This window comes from Heptranchias perlo, chromosome 31 (genome assembly GCF_035084215.1).
Source record: "Heptranchias perlo isolate sHepPer1 chromosome 31, sHepPer1.hap1, whole genome shotgun sequence".
NCBI lineage: Eukaryota > Metazoa > Chordata > Chondrichthyes > Hexanchiformes > Hexanchidae > Heptranchias > Heptranchias perlo.
The window spans coordinates 32,990,341-33,016,420 of record NC_090355.1 but is presented as its reverse complement, the minus strand read 5'-3'; the positions used below and the strand labels follow the sequence as shown (position 1 = coordinate 33,016,420).

The following is a 26,080-nucleotide window of genomic DNA, read 5'->3' as shown; positions in this document are numbered from 1 at the left end:
TTTGTACTGAGGCAATTAAAAAGATAATTAAATCTTTTACCTCATGCCCCAACCCCCTCACCCCTCCAGTAATAGATTATCTGCTGCAGGGAGAATGACATTTTAAAATATAAAAGAAAAATAGCTCATTCCCAAATGGCAAATTGAGAGTTTTCAATAAAATTCAGCTTCCTTTTTAAAAATGAAAAATATCCAATTCCCATGTTCAATGTAGATTCCAAAGGATTGGAAAATGAATCAAATAAAGTGTCGAAAATCAATTATTTTTTTGAGTTGTCAGGTTTTTTTTGGAGGGGTGGGGTGGTGGGGGAGATGCAGGGGTGGAGGTGCTATGTCACTTTGTTCTAGTTTTCGAGTTGCATGTAATGGAATATTTTGTAAACCAGAAAAAAAAGTTGAAATTGCTGTGCGATGTCACTATTGTTGCAATGTCATTTCCTTGTCACACTCAAATGGTAACTAGAGACCGGTAACAGCCGAGATTTCTTTTTTGTCACAATTCTCCCAATTGCGGACCAATCACAGCACTCGACATCCAAGGATATATAGTTACCATGGAAATAATTACACGGTTATCAGGGACTAAAGCTGTTCCAGTACAAACTAAAACCCAGAATTCCCGCAGTTGTTTGGCCTAGCTTGATAGCAATTAGACCAGAGTGTCATCAAACATGAAACAATCCAACCAATCACATGCTTAGCAGCAACCAATGCAATTTCCAGAAAGTACACATGACCAGAATTCATGCAATTACAATGAGATTGCTCAAAAGGAACATCATTTTCTTTTTACGTTCCTCTTCCTTTCACTGGATCTCTCCCCATGTGCTAAGCTGCATAGTTCCACACGGAGTAGTTGAGGCGACTAGCAGAGATGCATTTAAGGGGAAGCTAGATCAGTACATGAGGGAGAAAGAAATAGAAGGTCATGCTAGGGTGAGATGAAGTAGGGAGGGAGGAGGCTCGTGTGGAGCATAAACATCAGCATGGACCAGATGGGCCGAATGGCCTGTTTCAGTGCTGTAAATTCTACGTGACCCCGATCTGCTTTAGTGTTGTGTTGGTGTATACATTACTGCAGACTTACCTCTCTGTGCTCCATTGTCAATGGCATGTTCATGTTATTTGGACTCAATACTTCAACTCGAACCAATTCCACTGGGCACTTTTTTTGACACCCCTTCACCCTCCCTGAGATCTTCTATGTATCAGGTGGTCCCAATACAAAACTCACTCGTCCATAGTAATTACTGGCCGTTCCCAAATGGAAAATAACACCTCTACGGCACCTTTAACACAGAAAGCAACAGGGTGCTTTATGGTTCGAGGTGGGGTTGGGGGGAATTGGACACCAAGCTAGATGGATGAAGAGTTATGGAAGGTGATCAAAGATACGGTTGAAAAGAACTACACTACAAACAGCACACACTATAGTCCTATCCACTGTCATTCCGTTCAGATTAAGAGTTCCATCAATAAAATCCTACAATACAAAACTAGCCTTGAACAGAAATGTTTAATTCTTCATGAGTAATATGGATTATCCAGAATTTATCTTTTGAATATCTATCCATTTTTTTGTTACTTTGAAGGCAAGAACATTTCTCATTGCCTCTCACTGCTCTGTGCAAGAGAACCTGTATCCAAACCTCTCATCGAGTACAAGACCATCTCCCCGCATGCTTGGCCGTCACCACTTGTGTTGGAATGTCTTCCTCTTCCTTTGCTGGGTCCAATTGTCGTTGCCGTGGTAATATTGATCCTCTTAGCGTCAACTACGAGAGAGAAAATTTGGCTTCTTTATCTGATTCTCCTTCTCAGCACTATTTTCCCAGTTGCTCAGTGTGAGGAGTCGTCTGTTATCACTGAGAGTGAAAATCTCTTGTCCTCTCCAAGGTACTGAGTGTGATAATCTCTTTAGTCCCAGTGAGGGAACCTCCTTCCTTGGTTCACCACTCTTAAGGGCGAGTCTCCTTCCTTCTCAACATCAATCAGCGTGTGAGAATTATATCCTCTCCACATCATTTTGAGTTGCTCAGTGTGTTCCAGCAAAGCTAGGCTGCAAAATGTATCAGCATTACTATTAAATATTCATACCTCAGACGGTTGCTAGGAGATGTCACAAGTACTTTAAAAGATAGTATTCCATTTATAGCTCTACATATTTCAGAACTGACAATAATTTAAGAAATATTACATTTTCTATCTCCAGTCTCTCCTGAAATTCCCAGTGTTTTCATGGCAACAATAACATTAAAAAAGAGAAAATCAAATCATTGGTAATATGAGTCATTCTCTCCTAAAAGCTCACGCTAAGGCGCACTACCTCATTGTCAGCAGCTCCTCCAAGTGGCTTTTCTCCACAGGAACCTGGACAATGAACGTCAGCGGCAGGCTATTCGACTGTGAGGTGGGGTGTGGGTCAGAGTCGAGATTGAACTCAACAATCACACGTGTGCACTTTGCTGCAGGGATCATCAGACATCAGTCCCAAGCAGAGACTCCGGCCCAGGGCAGCTGTGGTGTCACTGGGTGAAATCAGCAAATTCAGCACAGACGGAAGTCATTTTGATTTAATGATTTATAAGAGCAATTGATTGTTTCTAAACTAGACATAGGTAGATGGGAAGGGGAAGATTTATTGTCTGCATTTCCTCTCCTTGCTGCTTTGTCCAGCATCTCTGGATAGGAAATATGAAAAAATATTGACTGGTGGTCCCAAACCCACAACCTCCACCACCTAGAAGGACAAGGACAGCGGGTGTATGGGAATACCATCACCTCCAAGTTCTCTCCGTGGCACACACCATCCCAACTGGGACATATATTGCCGTTCCTTCATCGTCACCGGGTCAGAATCCTGGAACTCCCTTCCCATCAGCACAGTGGGAGCACCTTCACCACATGGACTGCGGCAGTTGAAGTTGGCGGTCCACTGCCACCTTCTCAAGGGCAACTAGGAAGGGGCAATAAATGCTGGCTTTGACAGCGATGCTGGAGAATTAATTTATAAAAGAAACAGAGCTGGGGACTCCCTATGATTCCCAAGTGAGTTCAATATGCAGAATCATCGTTTGGCTTTGGGTGTGTGTAATAAACAATCTGGTTTTACACTGGGATCAGCGTGCAAGAGGAACCTTAAGATTTATTCCAAAAATAGGTGTGTTTATGACATTGTTTCACACTTGGAGAGACAGGGCTGGAACCTTTGCTTGGAAAAACAAGGGCAAAAGAAACTTCGAAAACAAAATAGATTTTCCTATATTGTAACATACCAATCCATTTCAAGATCTTCAAAACCAGAATCAGAGCTGGACCATTGGGCCATAAAAGTAATTTTAGTCGAACTATCAGAGCTGGTGTAAACAGTCACTCTCCCATTACTCTGCCAAGCTGAAGATATTGGGCCAGATTTTGCTGAAAAAATATTGGTATGTGAACGATGCACGCTGTAATTAATGCGCAAATCGGCCAGCAACTTGTACTGAGGAAGAGATACCTCATGATTTGTGAATCGCCACAAGTTGCTGGCCGATTCACACCACTTGGTTGTTAGTTTCGCGAAAACAGCATCTCGTACTGAGCCTCCCCATGATTTTCGTGAAATTGCTGCATTTTCACTTTAATTGCCCATTAAACTTGCCACAGAAAGTTAAGACTAGTAATTATCAGCGTAAATCCCCTTTTAATTGTTAATGACTGCCAGTCAAACTCTCTGGTCCAGAAAGTGAACAATTGTAAGTGTGGAGTCTCATTCCTTCAGCTTGTGAATTGTTTTAGATTTTAAAAATGTCAAATTTTAAATGTTACATTTCTTTTCTTACTTTTCCTTTATGTCTTTTTTTTCTCTCTCTCTTAATTCAATCTTTCTTTCCCTTTATTTATTTCTCGTTCTGAACCTGATTTCAGTTCCTTCTCTGTTTCTTTCTCAATCCTTAAATCTCACTGGTTGAGGAGATACACTGTTTGTCCCTTTGTTCACCAAGGTCCCAGATGCCCTGTTTCCCTCGCTGTGCCATTATGAGCTCGCATTTCCAGCAACTTTGTGGGCAAAGAATTTTAAAACCTAAACAAGTCTAACAGGGCTTGCTCCAGCAAAATCTGTCCCATTACGTTTTATGCAGTCTAGTGTGATTTTTCCTGTCGTCAGTCACATGCCACACCTATATCACTTAGTACATCATCCAGAGAACTTTATAACAAACAATCACACTCAGATGGAACAACAGAACTCGGGCTATAATTAACTCTAATGTTGCTAATTTTAAATTTCCACAACATTCTCTGAAACCAACCAGACCACCTGCAGCATTCTAGAACTGAGGTAAATAAAACAGCTTCTACCAAAACAGGTATTAACACTTTCCACAATTACAGTAAACACATTGCAGTTTGCTACAATATTCTCACATTTAATTTCCAGAGAGAAAATATATTTAGACTCAAAAATAAACAAAAGCGCAAGCAGGGAGTAGCTGAGCCACACAAACCAAGGAGGTCTCGGGTTCAGTCTCCTATCTGGGCTGAGTTAACTTATCTCATCCAGGCAGCAGCAGAGATGCTACTTTTGGCCTCAGCCGGGGGGTGGGAGGGTTGGGCAGAAAAAAAAATGAACCAGTGTTCCCACTCCCGACTGCCTGTGCTGGGTGTGGTCTTGTTGGAGGGTCTATGAGGACAGAGTCAGGCTTCGTTGCAATGCACCCCGTGATAGGATAGCTTGCTGACGCTCACAGTTGAGGCTGGGAAATTGAAGAACGCTCACTTTGGCAAGGTACTAGGGGCGACCCCCCGCAGGGAGTCCACATTTCAGAAGAAGAGGGATAGGGCGAGGGAAAAAATGTGATGAACACGATGGGCCGAATGGCCTCCTTCTTTACTCTATGATTCTATGTTCCATTTTGATCCAAATAAGCAAAACTAAACTAAAGAAATTGTAACAAAATAAAACCACAGTTTCCGAACAGAACATTTCCCAGTTAAAAATAGGATGTTTCACTCAGTCTTGACAGAGATCCACAGTCAAGAAATTCTAATTTTCTAACGAACAGAACATCCTTTTCCCTCACTTTGAAATGATTTTTATTGCTTGTTTCTAATAGACGTGTCATTCACATAAATCTATTTACAGGTCATTTTATACTTCATCCTCATTTGTATTGTAAAAGCAGGACTCCTCCTACACTGTCATACGGAAACTTTTAATATAACAACAGGATCCCTTTGTGTTGGTTTCTATTAATGTCAATTTCTGATACAAAATGTGCTTTATGATTTAAAAAAAATTACACAGAACTATTCCCAGCTCAGCTCTCCCACAATTCAAGTTGTTTTTAAAATACTGCAGCGTTATGCCAAGGGTCCAGTTATACTCAAACTTTTACATCGCAAAGCAATTTCCACTTTGTAGTGACACAAGGATTGTGTATCTGCAGAGTCAGGTCCCGATCTGACTTCAGAACACAGCAGGGAGAGACACCGTTTAGGAGAAAGCAGTCTGCTTGATCGGCAACCCATCCACCACCGGCGCACCATGGCTGCAGTGTGTGCTATCTACAGGATGCACTGCAGCAACTTGCCAAGGCTGTGAGAATTGGATACTTCCAATAGTGCTCTCAAAACATTAAAACTTTGTTAGCCAGGAGTTCAGCTCTGCACATGTGCGAGTGAAGGCTCTCTTTTCTTTTCCTCTTTCTCCCTCTCCCTCCCCCTCCCCACCACCCCTCTCTCCCCCTCCCCCTCCCCACCACCCCTCTCTCTCTCCTCTCTCTTTTCCCACCACCCCCGGAGGTTTAGGGAACAATTTTCAGTCTAACTCAGCTGCTGTTGGCTGTAGGGGGCACTCAGCCCTCAACAGCCTCAGACCTATAATGAATTATAACTGCAACATTCTCAAAAGTACTTTCTCTAAAGATGTTAGGAGTCTCCGGGTTTCCTGTACGGTAGACTTGATTGCAGCAAACCTGCACGGAATTTGTTTCGCATCATGTTTAAAAAGATAATAGATTAGAAACTTTGACAAGTGATCTTCAGAATTGGTGAATGCAGTGCTCGTATTAAATTCTTTCCCTAATGCTTTCTAAAGCTCCACGATAGTTGGGGCAGCTCAACTATGTTTGTTAGCCTCTCCAATGTACAAGAATTATGTTTGACTGCATCTCAGCTTTTCCTATAAACAGATGTATTGCACAAGTCCTAATTTTGCTCTTACTTTAACGATTCTTTATGGTCAAACATTTTAAGAGCAGAACTGATTTTTTTTTATATACACTCAAACTAAGCACAATGTTCAATTTTCACAGTGAAACAGCATTAATAGTCTAACACAAGGGGGCACTCTGTCCAAATCTGCTGATGGTAGAATCCCATTACAGACTGGAATGGGGTACTAATACAATACGGCAGACAGTCATTAAAAAACAATGTATGATGGCATCTCACAGCTATCAGCAAAGCAGAAAAGTTTATTTTGTTAATCCGCTGTCTGTATTTTAATCCGCCGTTTAATCCGTTTTCTGACCTGGACAGTTGACAATGGATAAACTGCAGTCCCCATTTGAATCGGGTTTAATTTGTCTTCTTTGCTGGTTTTCTGTTTTTCCACATAACCACAGTAATAAATATTCCTGGGAGGAAAAGAGAAAAGAACACCATCAATGCAATGAGACTGCCCAACACATGCCCGCCCTTATTATATAACATCGAATGTACAGCACAGAACCAGGCCATTCGGCCCAACTGGTCTGTGCCGGTGTTTATGCTCCACACGAGCCTCCTCCCACCCCTTTTCATCTCACCCTATCAGCATATCCTTCTATTCCTTTCTCCCTCATGTGTTTATCTAGCTTCCCCTTAAATGCATCGATGCTATTTGCCTCAACTACTCCATGTGGCAGCAAGTTCCACATTCTAACCACTCTCTGGGTAAAGAAGTTTCTCCTGAATTCCTTATTAGATTTATTAGTGACTATCTTATATTAATGGTCCCCAGCCTGTTCAGTCTTTCCCAATAAGTTATAACCTCTCAGTTCCCTCATGGCTGTTGACTATATTTTAATTTCTTCTACAGCTCTTGTGTTTTCCTACTTCAAATATCACCTTCTCCAACAGCAAGTGGACTCAAACTCTACTCTCACCAGTTTCTAACAGGCATAGAAAGAAAGAACTTGCATTTCTACAGTGCCTTTCACATCCTCAGGACGTCCCAACGTGCTTAAGAGCCAATTGAGTACATTTGAAGTGTAGTCACTGTTGTTAATGTAGGCAAACGCAGATTTTGCACACAGCAAGGTCCCACAAACAGCAACGTGATAATGATCAGATAATTTGTTTTGAGAGATGTTGGATGAGGGATGAATATTGGCCCCAGGACACCGGGGAAATCTCCCCTGCTCTTCTTCGAATAGTGCCACGGGATCTTTTATGTCCACCTGAGAGGGCAGACAGGACCTCTGTGTAACGCCTCATCCAAAAGACGACGCCGCCGACAGTGCAGCACTCCCTCAGTGCCGTGATTGTCTTACAAAAAAGTGCAGGCAGAAGGTGTGTTGGGAGAGATCACAAGCCTCTAAAATAAGAAAAAAAAGAAATGCCGGCACACCACATAGCTCTGAGCTCAAGAACACCATCAGCAAAGGCCTTGGAGAAGGCCATCTATCAGCCCTCTTAGTCAGAGGAAGGTGTGAGGCACGGGGTGGAGGGGGGGGGGGGGGGGGGGGGGAGGAAGAAATTTACAAAGTGGAGAGGAGTGAAATTTAACAAGACAACACTGGTACAGTTTTAGAACGATCAACAATGCAATGGCTGGTCGGTGCACTTTTCTGTAATTCACAAACCCTCCCTACCACTGAATCCTGTGATACTGGGACTGGGAATTGCTAAACACCAGAGAACAGAGTTGATTAAGATGAAAAATATCTCTTTCCTTTTTGCCATAAAGCATTAATCTGAAGGCCTGTCTTAAATTGCTGTTATATAGTAGCCAACTGGGACCGAAAGTAAAACAAGAATCTGGACAGTAGTTTCCTCCCCTCCCACAGAGACCAACTCCCACCATCAATCAGCCAACTATAGGGGTCAGGAGCAATGTCTGGCTGGCAGAAACTATGTTAAATGTTTTGATGAAATTATTACTGGGTAACAAAGAGAGAAAGCTGTGCACTCACCTACTAATAAAACCAGCATCAGACCAGCAACAGCAGGGAGGATAACAGCATACTCCCGTGGCAGGAAATAGCTGTGAAGAATATGACTACTGTCCACAAATGGCTGCAAATACAAGAATTGCTTTGGTCAGCAGATTTACTCACGATATTTAAGGCAGCATAAAGAATGAAAAGTCACTTTACTCTTATCAGGAAGCTGCAAGATTGGACAGGAAAAAAAAAGTACAGCAAACTTAAAAATGCTTCTCAGGTCAGGGCAGCTAAGCCCCAGAGTCTGACAGTGGGACTGTTTACTAGTGATTATTATATAAGTAAATGGCCAACCTGATTGGGAATTCCACAACACACAGGCTGAAATGGAGGCACAAGGTACGAACACGTAACAGAATTGTTTTAAGTGTCAATATGGGCGAACGGACAGTTTTACTCAGCTTTTTCTATCACGTATAGAATGATACAGCACAACAGGAGGCTATTCGGCCCATCGTGCCATTGCTGGCTCTTTGAAAGAGCTATCCAATTAGTCCCACTCACTTGCTCTTTCCCCACAGTCCTGCAAATTTTTCCTTTTCAAGTATTTATCCAATTCCCTTTTGAAAGTTACTACTGAATCTGCTTCCACCGCCCTTTCAGGCAGCGCATTCCAGATCGTAACAACTCGCTGTGTAAAAACATTTCTCCTCATCTCCCGCCTGGCTTACTTGCCAATTATTTTAAGTCTGTGTCCTCTGGTTACCAACCCTTCAGCCAGTGGAATCAGTTTAATATTTTAATATTGTTTTAATTATTTAAATATAAAATGTTAAATATTGTATTATATAGACTACGTTGAGGCTAATGGAGAGGGGTATCAGCTTGAATATGGCATTTAAATAAATGTTTACATTAGAACAATGAAAAACATTTTGAACAACCAACTGTATAGGGCAGTGATGAATGTTAGAAAAAGTACAGACCAAGGTGGCCATTTGGGCCCATTTAGTGCCTCCTTCCACAGACACCTATCACAGCATCGAAGTGCCTTTTAAATGACTCCAGAGATTTTACCTCCACTACCCTGCGCAGAAGATATTCCAGGTAATAACCACTCTTTGGAGTACGGCAGAGACGGTAAAAGCTTTTTTTTCTCATCAGTGCTGTTTGCTAAACTCCAGGTTTTAACCACTCTTTAGGTGTCAGCTGTGGCTCAGTGGGTAGCACTCTCGCCTCTGAATCAGAAGGTCGTGGGTTCAAGTCCCATGCCAGAGACTTGAGCCCATAATCCAGGCTGACACTCCATGGGGAGTGCTGCACTGTCGAAGGTGCCGTCTTTTGGATGAGACGTTAAACCAAGGCCACATCTGCCCTCTCAGGTGGATCTTTAAAAGATCCTGTGGCACTATTTGAATGAAAGCAGGTGAATTCTCCCCATGTCCTGGCTAATATTTATCCCTTAATCACCATCACTTTAAAAACAGATTATCTGGCAATTTAACTCATTGCTGTTTGTGGGACCTTGCTGTGTGCACACTGGCTGCCGCGATTCCTATATTACAATCGTGACTACATTTCAGAAGTAGCTGAGAAACACTTTGGGACAATCTGAGGTCATCAAAAAGGCTCTATAAATGCAAGTTCTTTCTTTCTGCCTTGTGTCAAGAAGGGTGATGTAATTAAATAAACATTCAGATTAAAAAATCTGGAACCAAAAAAGCTTGTATGAGTAAGATTGACCGTGAATGTTTTCGGATTGTCGTACAAACCCAACTGGTTCACTAATGTCCTTTAGGGAAGGAAACCTGCCGTCCTTACCCGGTCTGGGCCTATATGTGACTCCAGTCCCACACCAACATGGTTGACACTTAATTGCCTTCTGAGATGACCTAACTTCTTAGTCACGGCAACTAGGGATGGGCAAAAAATGCCCGCCTTGCCAGCGACATCCCGAGAATGAATATTTAAAAAATCCCAGATCTGGGTCTCATTTCAAAATGATACAGGCTACAGAGTGGATAATCTTATGCAGATATGTCACATCAATTAAAAGGATGTCTGAAAATGGAAAAATTTAAAACAATTCTGGACGTTAACACATATGCTCAGCATCTTCCTGATTTATGGAAGTATTTAAATTCCCATTATCTAATTCTTATAGAGTTATATTTAATACAACGTCACCTCATCTTTAAATCAGTACTTACCAACACAATGACCCAGAGAGTGTAGTATGTGAAAAGTAGCAGGCTGAACCCCACTAGGCCCATCCCAACCACCTGGTCCACTCCCGTAGCCTGAGAGAGAGAGAAAACGAGAAGAAGTTTAGCAAACAGCATTGAAGTACACAATCTGGCTATCTCTGCTGCACTCAGTAATAGTCAAACTTACAACATACCTTACAAAGCTTCAGCCCTTTTACAGAGTTCCATGTAGCTCCTGAGCAAACTCACTGACTACTCCAATACCATGCTACCCAAGGTATTCAAACATAGACCACAGGTAAAACTCAAACTTTAACAGGTGGGTTTACTCATGAATTCGACTTATAAAATCAATAACTTCAAATTGACTTTACAATTTTGGATTTTCTTTTGTGCTTATAAAAGGCGAGGAATATTGGTAGACATTTGCCACGTTTTGCATCTAGCATTCCTAGGTCCCTATATAACACAGACTGGGTGCAGACAAATACTATCCTACACTATCTCAATAATAGAAGCTCTAAAGAGTAGCCCATATTACACCCGTGTGACATTCAGACCCTGCAGTCGGCACCCTGTGGGTTCAAAGATTTCTAATTCAGTGATAACTGTGACAGAATTACGGGTAACTTGTACCGTACACATACCGTTAATCACTGGATAGCGACTGATTTGAATAACGAGGATTTGATTTGTTTTGATTGAAGATAAGCTGATTTATTTTTCTGGCATTTTTCTCCACTTCCTGGATCTTTACAAGGCCATAACCCATCTCCAACTGAGAAAGTTGACAACTTGCTCCTGTGGCCTTTATCAAAGTTGTCCTTGAAGCCTGTCACTAGAAGGTGTGCAAGAGCAGCCCAGGGAGGCACTCTCTCTAATGATTTCTCTCCCCATGCAGTACCAAGGATGTATAGGGACTGACAGTGAGAATCTACCGCTACCAAAGCCAAGTCCACAGCAGTCCCAACTTACCGTTTCACTTGTGGTACAGAGCCTTGGTCAGACTGTCTGGAGTACTCCGTTCAGGTTAGGGCACTGCACCTCAGGAAGGATATATTGGCCTTGGAGGGGGTGCAGCGCAGATTCACCAGAATGATACCAAGGCTTAGAGGGTTAAATTATGAGGACAGGTTGCATTAACTTGGCTTGTATTCTCTTGAGTTTAAAAGATTGAGGGGTGATCTGATTGAGGTGTTTAAAATGTTAAACGGATTTGATAAGGTAGATACAGAGAAACTATTTCCTTTGGTGGGGGAAATCAAGAACAAGGGGGCACAATCTTAAAATTATAGCTAGGCCATTCAGGAGGGAAATCAAGAAACACAAATGGTGCTGCGATTATTTATTCAGAGTGACACAAGTGAGGTTTTTTTAAAAATTAAGATGGGCGAATGTAACTCCAAATGAAAGATACTTTACAGGTTTGTTCTGAACACTGATTCTAGTTATCAGTGTTACAGGAAGTCTGAATGGAGATTAAGTGTCTGAAGAACCAGGAGAAATGCCTAAAGATTGGAATACTGGAATGTGAGAAACTAATATTATACGGGTAAAATATAAAAGGTGACAGAAGAGTTTGGTTCAAGTGCACTGGAAGGATAATGGACAGATAGTAAGTCTCAGCCACGGAGAACACAGAAATGGTATGCAGGCGATCCCCGACAAAGAGATTGTCAAGAGTCTGAAAGGTTATTGAGGTTTCTTTCATGGGATATTTTATGAAATTGGAAACCATATCATTCAGTATTGATATAAGAGTAGGAGTAGGCCATTCAGCCCCTCAAGCCTGTTCCGCCATTCATTTAGATCATGGCTCTTCTGTATCTTAACTCCATCTACCCGCCTTGGTTCCGTAACCCTTAATACTCTTGCCTAACAAAAATCTATCAATCTCAGTTTTGAAATTTTCAACTGAACATAGTTCAACTGAAAATACCAACAGTAGATTGTGAAGAGCCAGGAAAAATTCATCATCATCATAAGAACATGAACTCTGAAGAGTAAAAAGACACGAGAATGTAATAGAAACAGACAGAGAAATGACAAACAAATCAGACCAAGAATTGTGTCGAAAGCAATGATTAATTGTGATGAACACTTGGTGTAATTGTGCACCCGAAAGGTTACACATGTGGAATGGGCCAAAAGACAGTGAAAAGCAAATGATAAGAAATCAAATGGACTATGGCCCAGCATTTTAGAAACTCAACAAAGAACAGACCGACTGAGGCTACAATTCAACAAATGCAGAGAACAATCAAGCTCAAGATTAACAAGATCACAATTTCAGTAAGGATCAGTATTAGCAGTTTTCAAAGATCAGAGCGCAAAGGAATATTCTGTGGAAATATTTAGAACATTTAAATGGGATACAGAAAAAGAATAATAAAAATGTACCATTGCAGAATGTTGGGCAACTTTCAAACAGCTCTGGTTAGAACAGCAGAGGAAATCTTGAATGAAAAAGCTAAAGGAAAGGTAACAAGGAATCCTCCACCTAAGTGAAACTGAGGAGAAAATGTAAAGGACCAGGTGATTTTAAACAAAAGGAAGTTGATAAAACGATAAAGGAAAAATACACGAGGCACAAGAGATGTGAATGGAAGAACAGCTGCAGAAAAACCCAAGAAACAAAAGCCCCAGAGAAAAATAAAAGAGCTAACCAGCAATGGGAAGAAAAATACAAGAAGCAATTGCATTAGGAGTAAATTGAAAAATACTTTCCATGATAGGATGGAGACCAGTTGGGTCAAGTGGCTGGTTTCTGTGCTGTGAATTCTATGTGAATCTATGATATCATAACTAGATAAACAGAATACACCTCTCTCTCCTCCTTTAAGAGGCTCCTTAAAACCTACCTCTTTGACCAAGCTTTTAGTCACCTGTCCTAGTATCTCCTTATGTGGCTCAGTGTCAAATTTTGTTTGATAATCGCTACTGTGAAGTGCCTTGGGACGTTTTACTACATTAAAGGCACGATATAAATGCAAGTTACTGTTAAACATTTTTCTGACTCAAGCCCCAAAGAAAAGGCCAATAATACAGCTGAGCTGGGAAGATTGGAGAATTTTAAATCAGAGGTTGAGCACGCTATAAAGTATAGTGAAATAAGGCAGGTGGTGACCCAACAGATGCTGCAGAATATGGGAGAACGGTGCACAGGTTATAACCCAACTCTCGCACAATCGACAGCTCAGGGATCCTGCCCCTGGACTTCAACAGATATTGCTCCCAAAAGAAAAATCACAGACCGCAGAATGTAGAATCCCACCCCTCTTCAAAAAAGTAAACTGGATTGGGAATTAAATGAAGAACAGTTTGGTTTTAACAGTAGAAAATGAACAAACAAATGAATATATGGTTTGAGAATTTTTGAATAGTTAATAAAAAGAGAAGTGTATCTGAATAACAGATTGAAAAAGCATTTGACAGTGAAATATGAAAAATGAATTGATGAGCTACAAAGAACTGGACCTGATGGGAAAGGCAGGAGTCTTTATTAAGAATCTTTATTGAGAACAACCAGCAGAGTCGATAATAAGTGAACAAAATGGGCAAAGATGAGAAGAGTCAGACGAGGATGTGTTATATCACCCAACCTTTTCAATACGAAGTCTAAATTCATTATGCAACGGTCTGGATGACTTAGAAACTGGGTTCTAACATTAATGGCGAATTGATCAACAAATTAAGTTATGTCGATGACACACATCAATATATGTATAAATGACATAGAATCAAGGATAGGGGCACAAAATCAAAGTTTGCAGTTGACACAAAAATAGGGAGAGGACTGTACGTGAATTCAGGAGGGCATAGGTTAGTGGTTTGGACAGATGAAATTTAACATAAATGTTGATTTTTTAAAAATACAGCTTTATCAACTGGTCTTATTTTTAAAGATCCTTTAAGACTGTGCTATTCTGTTAAAGTTTTACCATTTAGTGTATATTTCCTCTCATTCCTCCTCCCAAAACGTGATGCTTGAATCCACAACCTTCTCACTCAGCAAAGCTGACACAAATCATAAAAAGTAACAAAAAGAAACTGCAAAAGCTGGAAACACACAAGTCAATGAGCATCTGTGGAAAGGACAGACAACTTAACCTTTTGGGTGTAACCCTTCATCGGAACTATTGCTGACTGACCTGCTAGGTCCACAATGTACTGATTCAAATCACTATTTCGGCCACTGTTTGAATGTAATATTGTGTCCATCTGCGGGGGGTTTACTCCAGGAAAGATATGATGGGCACGGAGAGGGTGTGGAAAAGATTCACTAAGATGATGCCAGGAATGAGAGGCTTCAGTAATTAACAGTGACTGGAGACACTGGGGCTCTTTTCACTGGAATAAAGATAGAGTCATAGAGTTATACAGCACGGATAGAGGCCCTTCGGCCCATCATGTCCACGCCGGCCATCAAGCCCTGTCTAATCTAATCCCATATTCCAGCATTTGGTCCGTAGCCTTGTATGCTATGGCATTTCAAGTGCTCATCCAAATGCTTCTTGAATGTTGTGAGGGTTCCTGCCTCCACAACCCTTTCAGGCAGTGAGTTCCAGACTCCAACCACCCTCTGGGTGAAAAAGTTCTTTCTCAAATCCCCTCTAAACCTCCCGCCTTTTACCTTGAATCTATGTCCCCTTGTTATAGAACCCTCAACGAAGGGAAAAAGCTCCTTAGTATCCATCCTATCTGTGCCCCTCATAATTTTGTACACCTCAATCATGTCCCCCCTCAGCCTCCTCTGCTCCAAGGAAAACAAACCCAATCTTCCCAGTCTCTCTTCATAGCTGAAGCGCTCCAGCCCTGGTAACATCCTGGTGAATCTCCTCTGCACCCTCTCCAAAGCGATCACATCCTTCCTGTAGTGTGGCGACCAGAACTGCACACAGTACTCCAGCTGTGGCCTAACCAGTGTTTTATACAGCTCCATCATAACCTCCTTGCTCTTATATTCTATGCCTCGGCTAATAAAGACAAGTATCCCATATGCCTTCTTTACCACCTTATCTACCTGTTCCGCCGCCTTCAGGGATCTGTGAACTTGCACACCAAGATCCCTCTGACCCTCTGTCTTGCCTAGGGTCCTCCCATTCATTGTGTATTCCCTTGCCTTGTTAGTGCATCACCTCGCACTTTTCCGGGTTAAATTCCATTTGCCACTGTTCCGCCCATCTGACCAACCCATCTATATCGTCCTGCAGACTGAGGCTATCCTCCTCGCTATTTACCACCCTACCAATTTTTGTATCATCAGCGAACTTACTGATCATACCTTTTACATTCATATCCAAGTCGTTAATGTAGACCACAAACAGCAAGGGACCCAGCACCGATCCCTGTGGTACCCCACTGGCCACAGGCTTCCAGTCACAAAAACAACCTTCGACCATCACTCTCTGCCTTCTGCCACTAAGCCAGTTTTGTATCCAAAGTGCCAAGGCACCCTGGATTCCATGGGCTCGTACCTTCTTGACCAGTCTCCTGTGCGGGACTTTATCGAAGGCCTTACTGAAATCCATGTATACCACATCCACTGCGTTACCCTCATCCACACGCCTAGTCACCCCCTCAAAAAATTCAATCAAATTAGTCAGACATGATCTTCCCTTGACAAAGCCATGTTGACTATCCCTGATTAATCCTTGCTTCTCCAAGTGGAGACTAATTTTGTCCTTCAGAATTTTTTCCAATAATTTTCCTACCACTGATGTTAGGCTCACTGGCCTGTAGTTCCCCGGTTTTTCCCTACTCCCCTTCTTGAATAATGGTACTACATTAGCGGTTCTCCAGTCGTCTGGCACATCCCCTGTGGCCAGAGAGGCTCTGAATATATGTGTTAGAGCCCCCGCAATCTCCTCCTTTGCCTCACACAGTAGCCTGGGATACATTTCGTCCGGGCCTGGGGATTTATCCATTTTTAGGCCTGCTAAAACCGCCAATACCTCCTCCCGCTCGATGTTAATATGTTCGAGTATATCACAGTCCCCCTGCCGTATTTCTATGTCTACATCGTCCTTCTCCATAGTGAAAACAGATGCAAAAAATTCATTTAGAACCCCTCCTACATCTGCCGGTTCCACACACAGATTGCCATTTTTGTCCCTAATGGGCCCTATTTTTTCCCTAGTCATCCTCTTACCCTTAATATACTTATAAAACATCTTAGGATTTTCCTTTATTTTGCTCGCCAGTGTTATTTCATGGCCCCTCCTTGATCTCCTAATTTCTTTTTTAAGTATCCCCCTGCACTTTTTGTACTCCTCTAGGGCTTCCTCCGTCTTTAGCCTTTTGTATCTGCCAAAAGCCCTCCTTTTTTTCCTAATCCATTCTCGTATATCCCCTGACATCCAAGGTTCCCTGGAGTTCTTGGAACCACCCTTGACCTTTACGGGAACATGTTGCCATTGTATGGTCTCAATCTCCCTTCTGAAAGACTCCCATTGCTCCGATGCGGATTTTCCTACAAGCAGCTGATCCCAGTCCATTTTGGCCAGATCCTGCCTTATCCTATTAAAATCGGCCTTCCCCCAATTTAGAACCTTTATTTCCGGCCCCCTCCCTGTCCTTTTCCATGACCAACTTAAATCTCACCGAATTATGGTCACTGTCACCAAAGTGCTCACCTACTAGCACTTCTTCCACTTGGCCGGCCACATTCCCTAGAATTAGGTCCAGTACCGCCCCCTCTCTTGTAGGACTTTCTACATGCTGGCTCAAAAAGCTCTCCTGGATGCACGCTAAGAATTTTGTACCCTCTAAGCCTTTTACACTCTGAGTATCCCAGTTAATATTGGGGAAGTTGAAATCCCCCACTATTATTACCCTATTATTTGCACAATTTTCTGAGATTTGCCTACATATCTGTTCCTCTATCTCCCCCTGACTGTTTGGGGGCCTATAGTGCACTCCCATCAAAGTGCTTGCCCCCTTTTTGTTTTTAAGCTCCACCCATATGGCCTCATTAGAGGAACCTGCTAATATATCATCCCTCCTTATGGCAGTAATTGATTCTTTAATTAATATTGCGACCCCCCCTCCTCTTATACCTCCCCCTCTGTCTCGCCTGAAGATTCTGTACCCCGGAATATTGAGCTGCCAGTCTTGCCCCTCCCTCAACCATGTCTCTGTGACAGCAACAATATCATACTCCCATGTGTTTATCAACACCTTCAGTTCATCCACCTTATTCGCAAGACTCCTTGCATTAAAATAGATGCCATCCAGCCTTGCCCTTACATATTTGCCCTGTCTTTCAAGCTGACTTGTTTTTTTCTCTATATTTGGCTGCACATCACCCCCTATTGTAGTTCTACTCTGTATCCCATCCCCCTGCCAAGTTAGTTTAAACCCCCCGCAACAGTGCTAGCAAACCTCCCCGCAAGGATATTTGTCCCGCTCTGGTTCAGGTGCAACCCGTCCGACTTGTACAAGTCCCACCTTCCCCAGAAGCAGGCCCAGTGATCCAGGAAACTGAAACCCTCCCTCCTGCACCAACTCTTTAGCCACACATTCATCTGTTCTATCCTCCTATTTCTATATCTATGATTAAGAAGAGATCTGATAGAGGGGTTCAAAATTATGAGAGATTTTATAATCAGGAAAAACTATCTCCACCGGCCAGTGAGTGAGTCAGTAGAGAATATAAATTGATGATCACCAACAAAAGAAAGGAAAAGGGTAGATTTTTAAAAACAGATGGACATGGAAGGCCGAAATTGGCTTTTAATATGGGAATAGATATTTGATGTTTGAAAAATAAATTTAAAAGAGAAAAAAATGGGGAACAGGGCCTGAGGGGAGAGTTCTTCCAGAGAGAGGGTACAGGGGCGATGGGCCGAATGGAGAGTGGAAGAGGGAGACAGGGGGAGGGGGTGGGACGGGGAGGAGGAGGAGGACCGGGGGGAGGGGGGACGGGGCAGGGGGGACGGGGAGGGGGCAGGGGGACGGGGGAGGGGGCAGGGGGACGGGGGAGGGGGACGAGGAGGAGGACCGGGGGCAGGGGGACGGGGGAGGGGGACGGGGGAGGGGGCAGGGGGCAGGGGGACGGGGGCAGGGGGACGGGGGCAGGGGGACGGGGACCGGACACTGACCGACGGACGGACTCTCTCCCCTCCCGCCCCACACTCACCATCTCCACAGCTCCGGCCACCCTGTCATCAACTTCCGGGGTCACGGGCCAGGGTCGCGGCGCGTCTTCCCCTGTCGACCAATCAGCGCTCACTTTTGCTCGCCGCGGGTCACAGAGGTCATGGAAGCCTCTTACAACCGGAAGCTCCGTTGTTATTAATCCTCAATCAGCCTGAATCATGTCCTTTTTTATTTCGGATTGGTTTGTGTGTCGGAGCGCGAAAAAACGTTTAGTTTCTGAAATAAAAACATCCGCAGTATTTTGCTTTTTTTGTATTTCGTTCCTGGTTGGCCGTCTGCGCTGTCAATCATTGTGGGCCCCGCCCCTGTCTGCAGGCGTGAAACCAGGTCTTGCGCATGCGCTTCACACAAGGCGCACCGTCGATGGACCAGTTTCCAATGACGTCATGGGAGGACGCGCCCCCTCCTGGTAAAATGCGGTAGTTTCCATCAGAGCCTCCTCCAGGCTGCCAGCCCAGCTTGTTATTTGTGAGAAGGTTTATTTGCTGCAACTCTTGAAATACAGTTTCACACAATTTCATACTTTTCCATAATAGCAGTGCAATCACGGGACACATTGGTACCCTGGGGTTCCTCTGTATAGCTCCCCAGCCAGCAAGTCCTCCAAATCAATCAGCCATTCTGCATAGGTAGCAACTGAAACCACTGCACCAAAAACAGGGAGCGGATATTACATAGAATTTACAGCACAGAAACAGGCCATTCGGCCCAACAGGTCCATGCCGGTGTTTATGGTCCACACACGCCTCCTCCCACCCCTCTTCCTCTCACCCGATCAGCATATCCTTCTATTCCTTTCTCCCTCATGTGTTTATCTAGCTTCCCCTTAAATGCATCTGTGCTATTCGCCTCAACTACTCCATGTGGTAGCAAGTTCCACATTCTAACCACTCTCCTGAATTTGATTTATTAGTGATGCTAATTGTACAGGGCTCACCTGGAGTACTGTGTACAGTTTTGGTCTCTTTACCTAAGGAAGGATACACTTCCTTAGAGGCTGTGCACCAAAGGTTCACTAGATTGATTCCTGGGATGAGAGGGTTGTCCTATGTGGAGAGATTGAGTAGAATGGGCCTATACTCTCTGGAGTTTAGAAGAATGAGAGGTGATCTCATTGAAACATAAGATTCTGAGGGGTCTTGAGGGGTAGATGCTGAGAGGTTGTTTCCCCTGGCTGGAGAGTCTAGAACTAGGGGATATAGTTTCAGGATAAGGGGTCGGCCATTTAAGACTGAGATGAGGAGGAATTTCTTCACTGAGAGGGTTGTAAGTCTTTGGAATTCTCTACCCCAGAGGGCTGTGGATGCTGAGTCGTTGAGTATATTCAAGGCTGAAATAGATTGATGTTTGGACTCTGGGGGAATCAAGGGATATGGGGATCGGGCGGGAAAGTGGAATTGAGAGTGAAGATCACCCACGATCTTATTGAATGGAGGAGCAGGCTCGAGGGGCTGTATGGCCTACTCCTGCTCCCATTTCTTATGTTCTTATGTTGACCCTCGTAATTATGATCCCTAGTTTTGGACTCCCCCACAAGTGGAAACAACCTCTCTCTGACTACCCTATCAAACCTTTACATAATTTTATGAGAGTCACCCCTTAGCCTTCTCTTTTCTAGAGAAAAGGGCCCCAGCCTGTTCAGTCTTTCCCGATAGGTACAACCTCTCAGAAATCTATAAGTTTATATACATCCTATTTGTAAGTTTCAAGAGTGGCAAAGGAATGGGAACAGTTTTCCTGTCAACCTTTGGATGGAAGGATTGTGGGACACACCTTTGAATCATGGAATCTTACAGCACAGAAGGAGCCCATTCGGCCCATCGTGCCTGTGCCAGCCCTTTGAAAGAGCTATCCAATTAGTCCCACACCCTTGCTCTTTCCCCATAGCCCTGCAAGTATTTCCCTTTTCAAGCATTTATCCAATTCCCTTTTGAAAGTTACTATTGAATCTTCTTCCACCCCCCTTTCCGGCAGTGCATTCCAGATCATAACAACTCGTTGCATTAGAGGAAAGTCTGTTTTGGTAACAGTGACTTTGCAGAGGAGGTCACAGTGTTGGTTTTGTACCGATCAGCCAAGGCGGTTTCTGCTACCTCTATGTTAACTTATTAACTGAGACTTTAGTATCAATAAGCGACTGCAAACAGTTTCCTTTTAACTGCCGACTCCAATACTCTTCTCACTCTGATGATATTTAAACATGGATTCATCGTGAGGAATTCCTCTCCGAGATGCCGAGCGTTGGGACTGGGACTGGGACTGGGACTGGGTCTCTCAGCTGGATGTACCTGCTGGTGATATTATGGGCTTCACCTTCTTCCTCCCAGAAAACAGAATGCATTAAAATGAACCCCTGCAAATGTATAATGAAGGACGGATCAGGGGTGATTAATCTGGCAGCAATAGGGGACTCTGATGGATTTCTGGAGAGAGATAAGCCAATGTCCAGTTCAGCCAAGGAATCTGATCCTGATATTCTGTATTCGTTTAGTCCTTGTCACCCGTTTAGTGAACCTATCGAATATGCCCCAGAGTGCTTGGACGTTGCTGTTTGTCTGATTCTCAGGTACCGGACTCAGAGTGGGGAGATCAGGCATTTTCTCAACTTTGGAAGACACGAGAACAATGAATTCAGCTATGACAACAATTCGAAGGCACTCACTGTCACCTACCCTGGTAAGAATTCTCCTTGATTTGCTTTTGGAAACTTAAGTGAAGGGCCAAGGCTTCAGTCGGAGTTGAAAAAAACTAGGAAAGGTGAAAGGCTCGAGGGGCTGAATGGCCTCCTTCTGTTGCTAATGTTCCTAAATGAACAAGTAATGGTTGGGTTTTAAAGGGGCACACGATAAATTGGAGGAGGAATGGGGGAACTGAAGGAATTGCGTGGCTTTGAGTTCCTGGGAAAGAAAGATTTATTGAGGGGAGACTGTGCAATGAGTCCAATTTCAACAGAGTAAGGATGGAGGAAAGGAGAGAAAGTCCAGCTTAGGAGGAACCAGAGAGATTGGTTCAAAGAACCAGCGGCCATAGTGTTATCGATAAAGTGCGACAAGAAAGAATGCCCAGGCCCCAAGCTCTGGAATTCACTCCCTAAACCTCTCCGCCTCTCTTCCCCCTTTAAGACGCTTCTTAAAACCTACCTCTTTGACCGAGCTTTTGGTCACCTGTCCCAATGTCTCCTTACGTGGCTTGGTGTCAAATTTTGTTTGATAATCGCTCCTGCGAAGCGCCTTGGGACGTTTTACTACGTTAAAGGCGCTATATAAATGCAAGTTGTTAAATGATCAAACTCTACCTTCAAGCTTCACAGATCCCACTTTGCCTCTTTAATGCCAAGGCTCCTAGTTTTCAGTGAAATCCATTTGCCTGAATGTTCTTAATTTTTCGTTGTTGTAGCAGTTTGATGGGACCGAGTGGCTCACTAGGCCACTCCTGAGGGCAGTTAAGAGTCAACCACGTTGGATTGGCCACCATCTTCTCAGGGGCAACTGGGGATGGGCAATAAATGCCGACCTTGCCAGCAACACCCATATCCTCGGAATGAATTTTTTAAAAGAAGTCCTGTTTTTGCAAGTTTTAGAAACATATTGTAAGAAAACTGGAATAGCCTGAAAGGCCCAGGGTCTCCCTGCTGAGTGTGATCAACTGGCGACTATGGTGCCCTGAATACCCCACATTAGGGGATGCCAACTCTGGTTGGACGTATTCCTGAAGGTTTCATCACATGACCCTCCCGTGTCCAACTGCCCCGACGCCTCCGTCCAGCCATTGGTCGCCCGACGCGTCCATCCTCGCGGTGTCCGGCCTTCCCGCACAGCCAATTGGGAAACAAACAAACTCTTCATTATCCGATTGGATGATTCTTGACTGTCAGTCAAACAGCCTTTTCTCCCCATCTCCGATATTTTTATAAATAATAAACGGAAGTGTTCAAAGAAAATGAACAAAACACCTTTTTTTTAGTACCCTTATGATTTTTCTCCCGGGGTTTTTGTTTGCAGCAGTGTCCTGGAGATTAATCTTCAATTCCTGGAGGCTCCAGGACAATCCTGGAGGGGTTGGCAACCCCCTTACCCTGCACAGCCTGGTTTAGTTAATGATCACAACTTTAAAATGCATGAGGACTTCGCCTGAGCCGGAGGGGGCGGGGGGGGAGAATGCAGACATTCTTGGAAAGGTGGGGGCTGGGAGGGGGAGGGGGAGGGGGAGTGGGAGGGGGAGGGGGAAATGCAGTCACACTGTGTGAGGGGGGGAGGGGGAAATGCAGCCTCTGGGGGAGGAGGGCTGAGGTTGCTTTGCTTGTTCACTCTGAAGGTCTGGCTGAAAACATTAAACACCACAGGCAACAAACCAAGTCTGGGCGACACTAATTAAAAATCTTCAGCTGCCTCCCACCATCAGCAGAAAAATACATTCTCAATTAGACCGCTGGTAAAATGTCCACTTCTGCAGATGGCACTTGTTTATATTTTAAAGTTTAATTTTGTGCTTATTGAGGTATTGGATAATGTGGTTGATGTAGTACTCTGACCATCAAAACTCTCCCTCAGCTCAGGTACAGCGCAGGTCGTTGAAGAGTGAGGGTTCGTCCTCTGGCTCAGTCAGAAGGTCGTGGGTTCAAGGCCCCACTCCAGAGACTTCAGCCCATAATCCAGGCTGACACTCCCAATGCCAGTACTGAGGGAGTGCTGCGCTGTCGGAGGTGCCGTCTTTTGGATCAGACGTTAAACCGAGGCCCCGTCTGCCCTCTCAGGTGGACGTAAAAGAGCCCACAGCACTATTTTGAAGAAGAGCAGGGGGACTTCGTCCCAGTGTCCTGGCCAATATTTATTTCTCAACCAACATCACTAAAACAGATTATCTAGTTACTATAGCATTGCTGTGTGTGGGATCTTGCTGTGTGCAAATTGACTGCTGCATTTCCTACATTACAACAGTGGCTGAATTATTTTTGAAGTGTATTGTTTGTAAAGCATTTGGAACATCCTGAGGTTGTGAAAGGCACTATATAAATGCAAAATCTTTCTTCAGAATTAAAATGTACGATCCAGTCACTCTTGTGCCCAATGTATTTCTTTCCACTCAGTAGGCCATTCAGCCCCTCAAGCCTGTTCTGCCATTCAATAAGATCATGGCTGATCTGTACCTCAACTCCATTTACCCTCCTTAGCTCCATATCCTTAACACCATTACCCAACAAAAATCTTGAAAATTTCAATTGACTCGTAGGATCCACAGCCTTTTGGGGAAGAGAATTCCACATTTCCCTACACTTTGGGTGAAAAAGTGCTTCCTGATTTCACCCATGAACGGCCTGGCTCTAATTTTAAGATTATGCCCCCTTGTTCTGGACTCCCTCATCAGAGGAAATAGTTTCTCTGTATTTATCCTGTCGAATCCCGTTATCATTTTAAACACGTTGATTAGATCATCCCTCAATTGTCTAAACACGTGGGAACACAAACCAAGTTTATGCAACCTGTCCTCAAAATTCAACCCTTTAAGCCCTGGTATTATTCTGGTGAATCTGCGCTGCACCCCCTCCAAGACCAATATATCTCTTCCTGAGGTGCAGTGCCCAAATCCGAACACAGTACTCCAGATGGGGTCTGACCAATGCTCTGTACAACTGAAGCATCACTTCCTCACTTTTGAATTCCAACCATCTTGAGATAAAGGCCAATATTCCATTTGCCTTTTTAAATTAGTTTTGTACCTGTGCCCAGAACTGAACACGTTACTCTAGATGGGAGTTCGATTATTATTACCACCAACAATCTATGGGCCTGATTTAGGACCTCGTGGCACATTGAATTGTACCTTACTGCTATAGTTGACAATTTCTGGGTGCACTTTGTGTTTTGTTTCCTATGTTATCTCTGTAAACTGCACCAGCCTTACAACCCTCAGAGATCGCTGCGCTCCTCCAACTCTGGCCTCTTGCGCATCCCCCGTTTCCTTCACTGCACCATTGGCGGCCGTGCCCTCAGCTACCTAGGCCCTAAGCTCTAGAATTCCCTCCCTAAACCTCTCCGCCTCTCTAACTTCCTTTAAAACGCTCCTCAAAATCTAATTTGACCACCTGGCCTGATATCTCTTTACGGGGCTCGGTGTCAAATTTTGTCTGATAACGCTCGTGAATGCCCCTTGGGCTGTTTTACTACGTGAAAGGTGATATATAAATGAAAGTAGTTGCTGTTGATATTCTCCCCCAAATTTTACACACTTTCATCCTCTTGTGTTGCAGCATCAGACAGCAGTCCGCTGCGTACAGTGGCTCGGTATAACTGCAGCTCCAGTCGCTCGGTGCGTCTATCACGAGATCCGGAGACTCCCAACGTGTTACAGATTTCGGTCGACAGCCCTTGCGTCTGTCCCAACAGCTGCAAACCTCAGGACGTAGGCCCTGGAACCATCATCTTAATAGTCTTCAGCGTAACGGTCACTGCCTACTTCCTGTTTGGTGGGTTAACAACAACTTGTATCTAAAGAGAGTCTTTAATGTAGAAAAGAAGTCCCAAGGTGCTTCACAGAGGCAAAATCAAAAATATGGACACCAAACAAGAGCTTGGTCAAAAAGGATGGGTTTTAGGGAGGGTCTTACCAAAGGAGAGGGAGGTGGAGAGGTCGGAGGGACCGAGGGAGGGAGGGAATTACAGAGTGTGGGGACTAGGCGGCTGAAGGTATAGCCACCAACGTTGAGGCGAAGGCAGTGGGGGGATGCACAAGAAGCCAGAGTTAGAAGAGGGGACAGTTTGGAGGGGTGGGGGTTGTAGGGCTGGACGAGGTTAGAGAGAAAGTGAGGGGCGAGGCAGTGAAGGGATTTAAACACAAGGATGAGAATTTTAAATCTGAACCCACGCTAGCTAGTGGCTTTGATTAGGTTAACCCAGTCTATGTACGGTTAAATGCTGGTGAACCTTATAACTAAGATTACCAGGGTACTCCCGACAATATGCTTTCTTCACTGTGCACATTAAGAATTTAATGTTTTTTTTTTAAAGTAGCTAGTAGAATCTCTAAGCCACTCTGATGTAACGGCTGAATCCCCTCCTCCATTACACAAATGTTTGTGGATGGGAACATTGGAGCGAGGAATTTCAAATCTCTCTGCTTATTTTCTCAGGCTTGTGCGCACTCAATCCAGTCAGAACTCCAAACGGCATTGAAATCGTTCCCAAGGAAAATATCTGGTGCAGTTTGTGTTACGTTTGTGTAGAGAGGAAAGGAAGAAAGTGGAGGAAACATCGACAGCACAAATGAAGATCCCAGATTATAGTTGCTCTGATCTACATTCTGTGCTGGAGACCTACAGCAAGTATTTGCTATAATATGTTCAGATTTCAGACTCTGTGTTGAGGTACATTGTGTGTATAAAAACAGTATTTGTAAAAGTCTCATTTTGCGGTTGGGTCATTTTTCAAATCTGCTCTTCAATGTTTGCATTTTTCAACAGTTTTAATACTTCTGCCACTTGCACTCCCTCAAAAATCAAACAAAGCCTGCTCCAAAAATGGTTCCCTATGGATTGAAAGCAAACACAGGGCCCAAGACGGTAGATCAGTAGTTCTCGAACTTCTC

At 43.8% G+C, this 26,080-nt stretch overlaps 3 protein-coding genes across 6 annotated transcripts in view; 1 reads left to right on the top strand and 2 right to left on the bottom strand.

The window, feature by feature from the left end:
* The window catches only part of pip5kl1 (phosphatidylinositol-4-phosphate 5-kinase-like 1), a 55,467-nt gene extending 48,871 nt beyond the window's left edge, over positions 1–6,596 (bottom strand). Inside the window, exon 1 of the mRNA XM_067969906.1 lies at positions 6,518–6,596. Within this exon, the coding sequence (XP_067826007.1) occupies positions 6,518–6,553 (36 nt within the window). The 5' untranslated portion in view covers positions 6,554–6,596. The remainder of the gene's footprint in view (positions 1–6,517) is intronic.
* Positions 1,498–18,561, bottom strand: dpm2 (dolichyl-phosphate mannosyltransferase subunit 2, regulatory). Of its 4 annotated transcripts, XM_067969908.1 has the most exons (5): positions 18,480–18,561; positions 10,343–10,432; positions 8,163–8,265; positions 6,518–6,623; positions 1,498–2,059 (listed from the first exon to the last, which is right to left on the bottom strand). In XM_067969908.1, the coding sequence occupies exons 1-4, from the start codon at positions 18,480–18,482 to the stop codon at positions 6,565–6,567; spliced, it is 255 nt and encodes an 84-aa protein (XP_067826009.1). In that variant the 5' UTR covers positions 18,483–18,561; the 3' UTR covers positions 1,498–2,059; positions 6,518–6,564. The 4 variants fall into 4 exon arrangements, with proteins under 4 accessions (XP_067826009.1, XP_067826008.1, XP_067826011.1 ...); XM_067969907.1 differs by lacking the exon at positions 1,498–2,059 and having other exon boundaries at positions 3,120–6,623; XM_067969910.1 differs by lacking the exons at positions 1,498–2,059; positions 18,480–18,561 and adding an exon at positions 11,315–11,726 and having other exon boundaries at positions 3,120–6,623.
* A 2,008-nt stretch (positions 18,562–20,569) lies between these two features.
* On the top strand, positions 20,570–25,853 carry LOC137300438 (uncharacterized). Its single transcript, XM_067969504.1, has 3 exons — positions 20,570–21,175; positions 24,747–24,962; positions 25,626–25,853. Exons 1-3 carry the CDS (start codon positions 20,731–20,733, stop codon positions 25,760–25,762), a joined length of 798 nt encoding a protein of 265 aa, XP_067825605.1. The 5' UTR covers positions 20,570–20,730; the 3' UTR covers positions 25,763–25,853.
* The last annotated feature ends 227 nt before the right edge of the window (positions 25,854–26,080 follow it).

Bases quoted from the DNA above. Each gene is read 5' to 3' on its own strand.
- LOC137300438 (XM_067969504.1), top strand. From the start codon at position 20,731: ATGCCGAGCGTTGGGACTGGGACTGGGACTGGGACTGGGTCTCTCAGC. The intron at 21,176-24,746 runs GTAAGAATTCTC...CTTGTGTTGCAG, and splicing joins ACTCACTGTCACCTACCCTG to CATCAGACAGCAGTCCGCTG. The intron at 24,963-25,625 runs GTGGGTTAACAA...TTATTTTCTCAG, and splicing joins CACTGCCTACTTCCTGTTTG to GCTTGTGCGCACTCAATCCA.
- dpm2 (XM_067969908.1), bottom strand. The intron at 8,266-10,342 runs GTAAGTACTGAT...TTGTATTTGCAG, and splicing joins CTCTCTGGGTCATTGTGTTG to CCATTTGTGGACAGTAGTCA. The intron at 6,624-8,162 runs GTGAGTGCACAG...TTTTCCTCCCAG, and splicing joins GATGCTGGTTTTATTAGTAG to GAATATTTATTACTGTGGTT.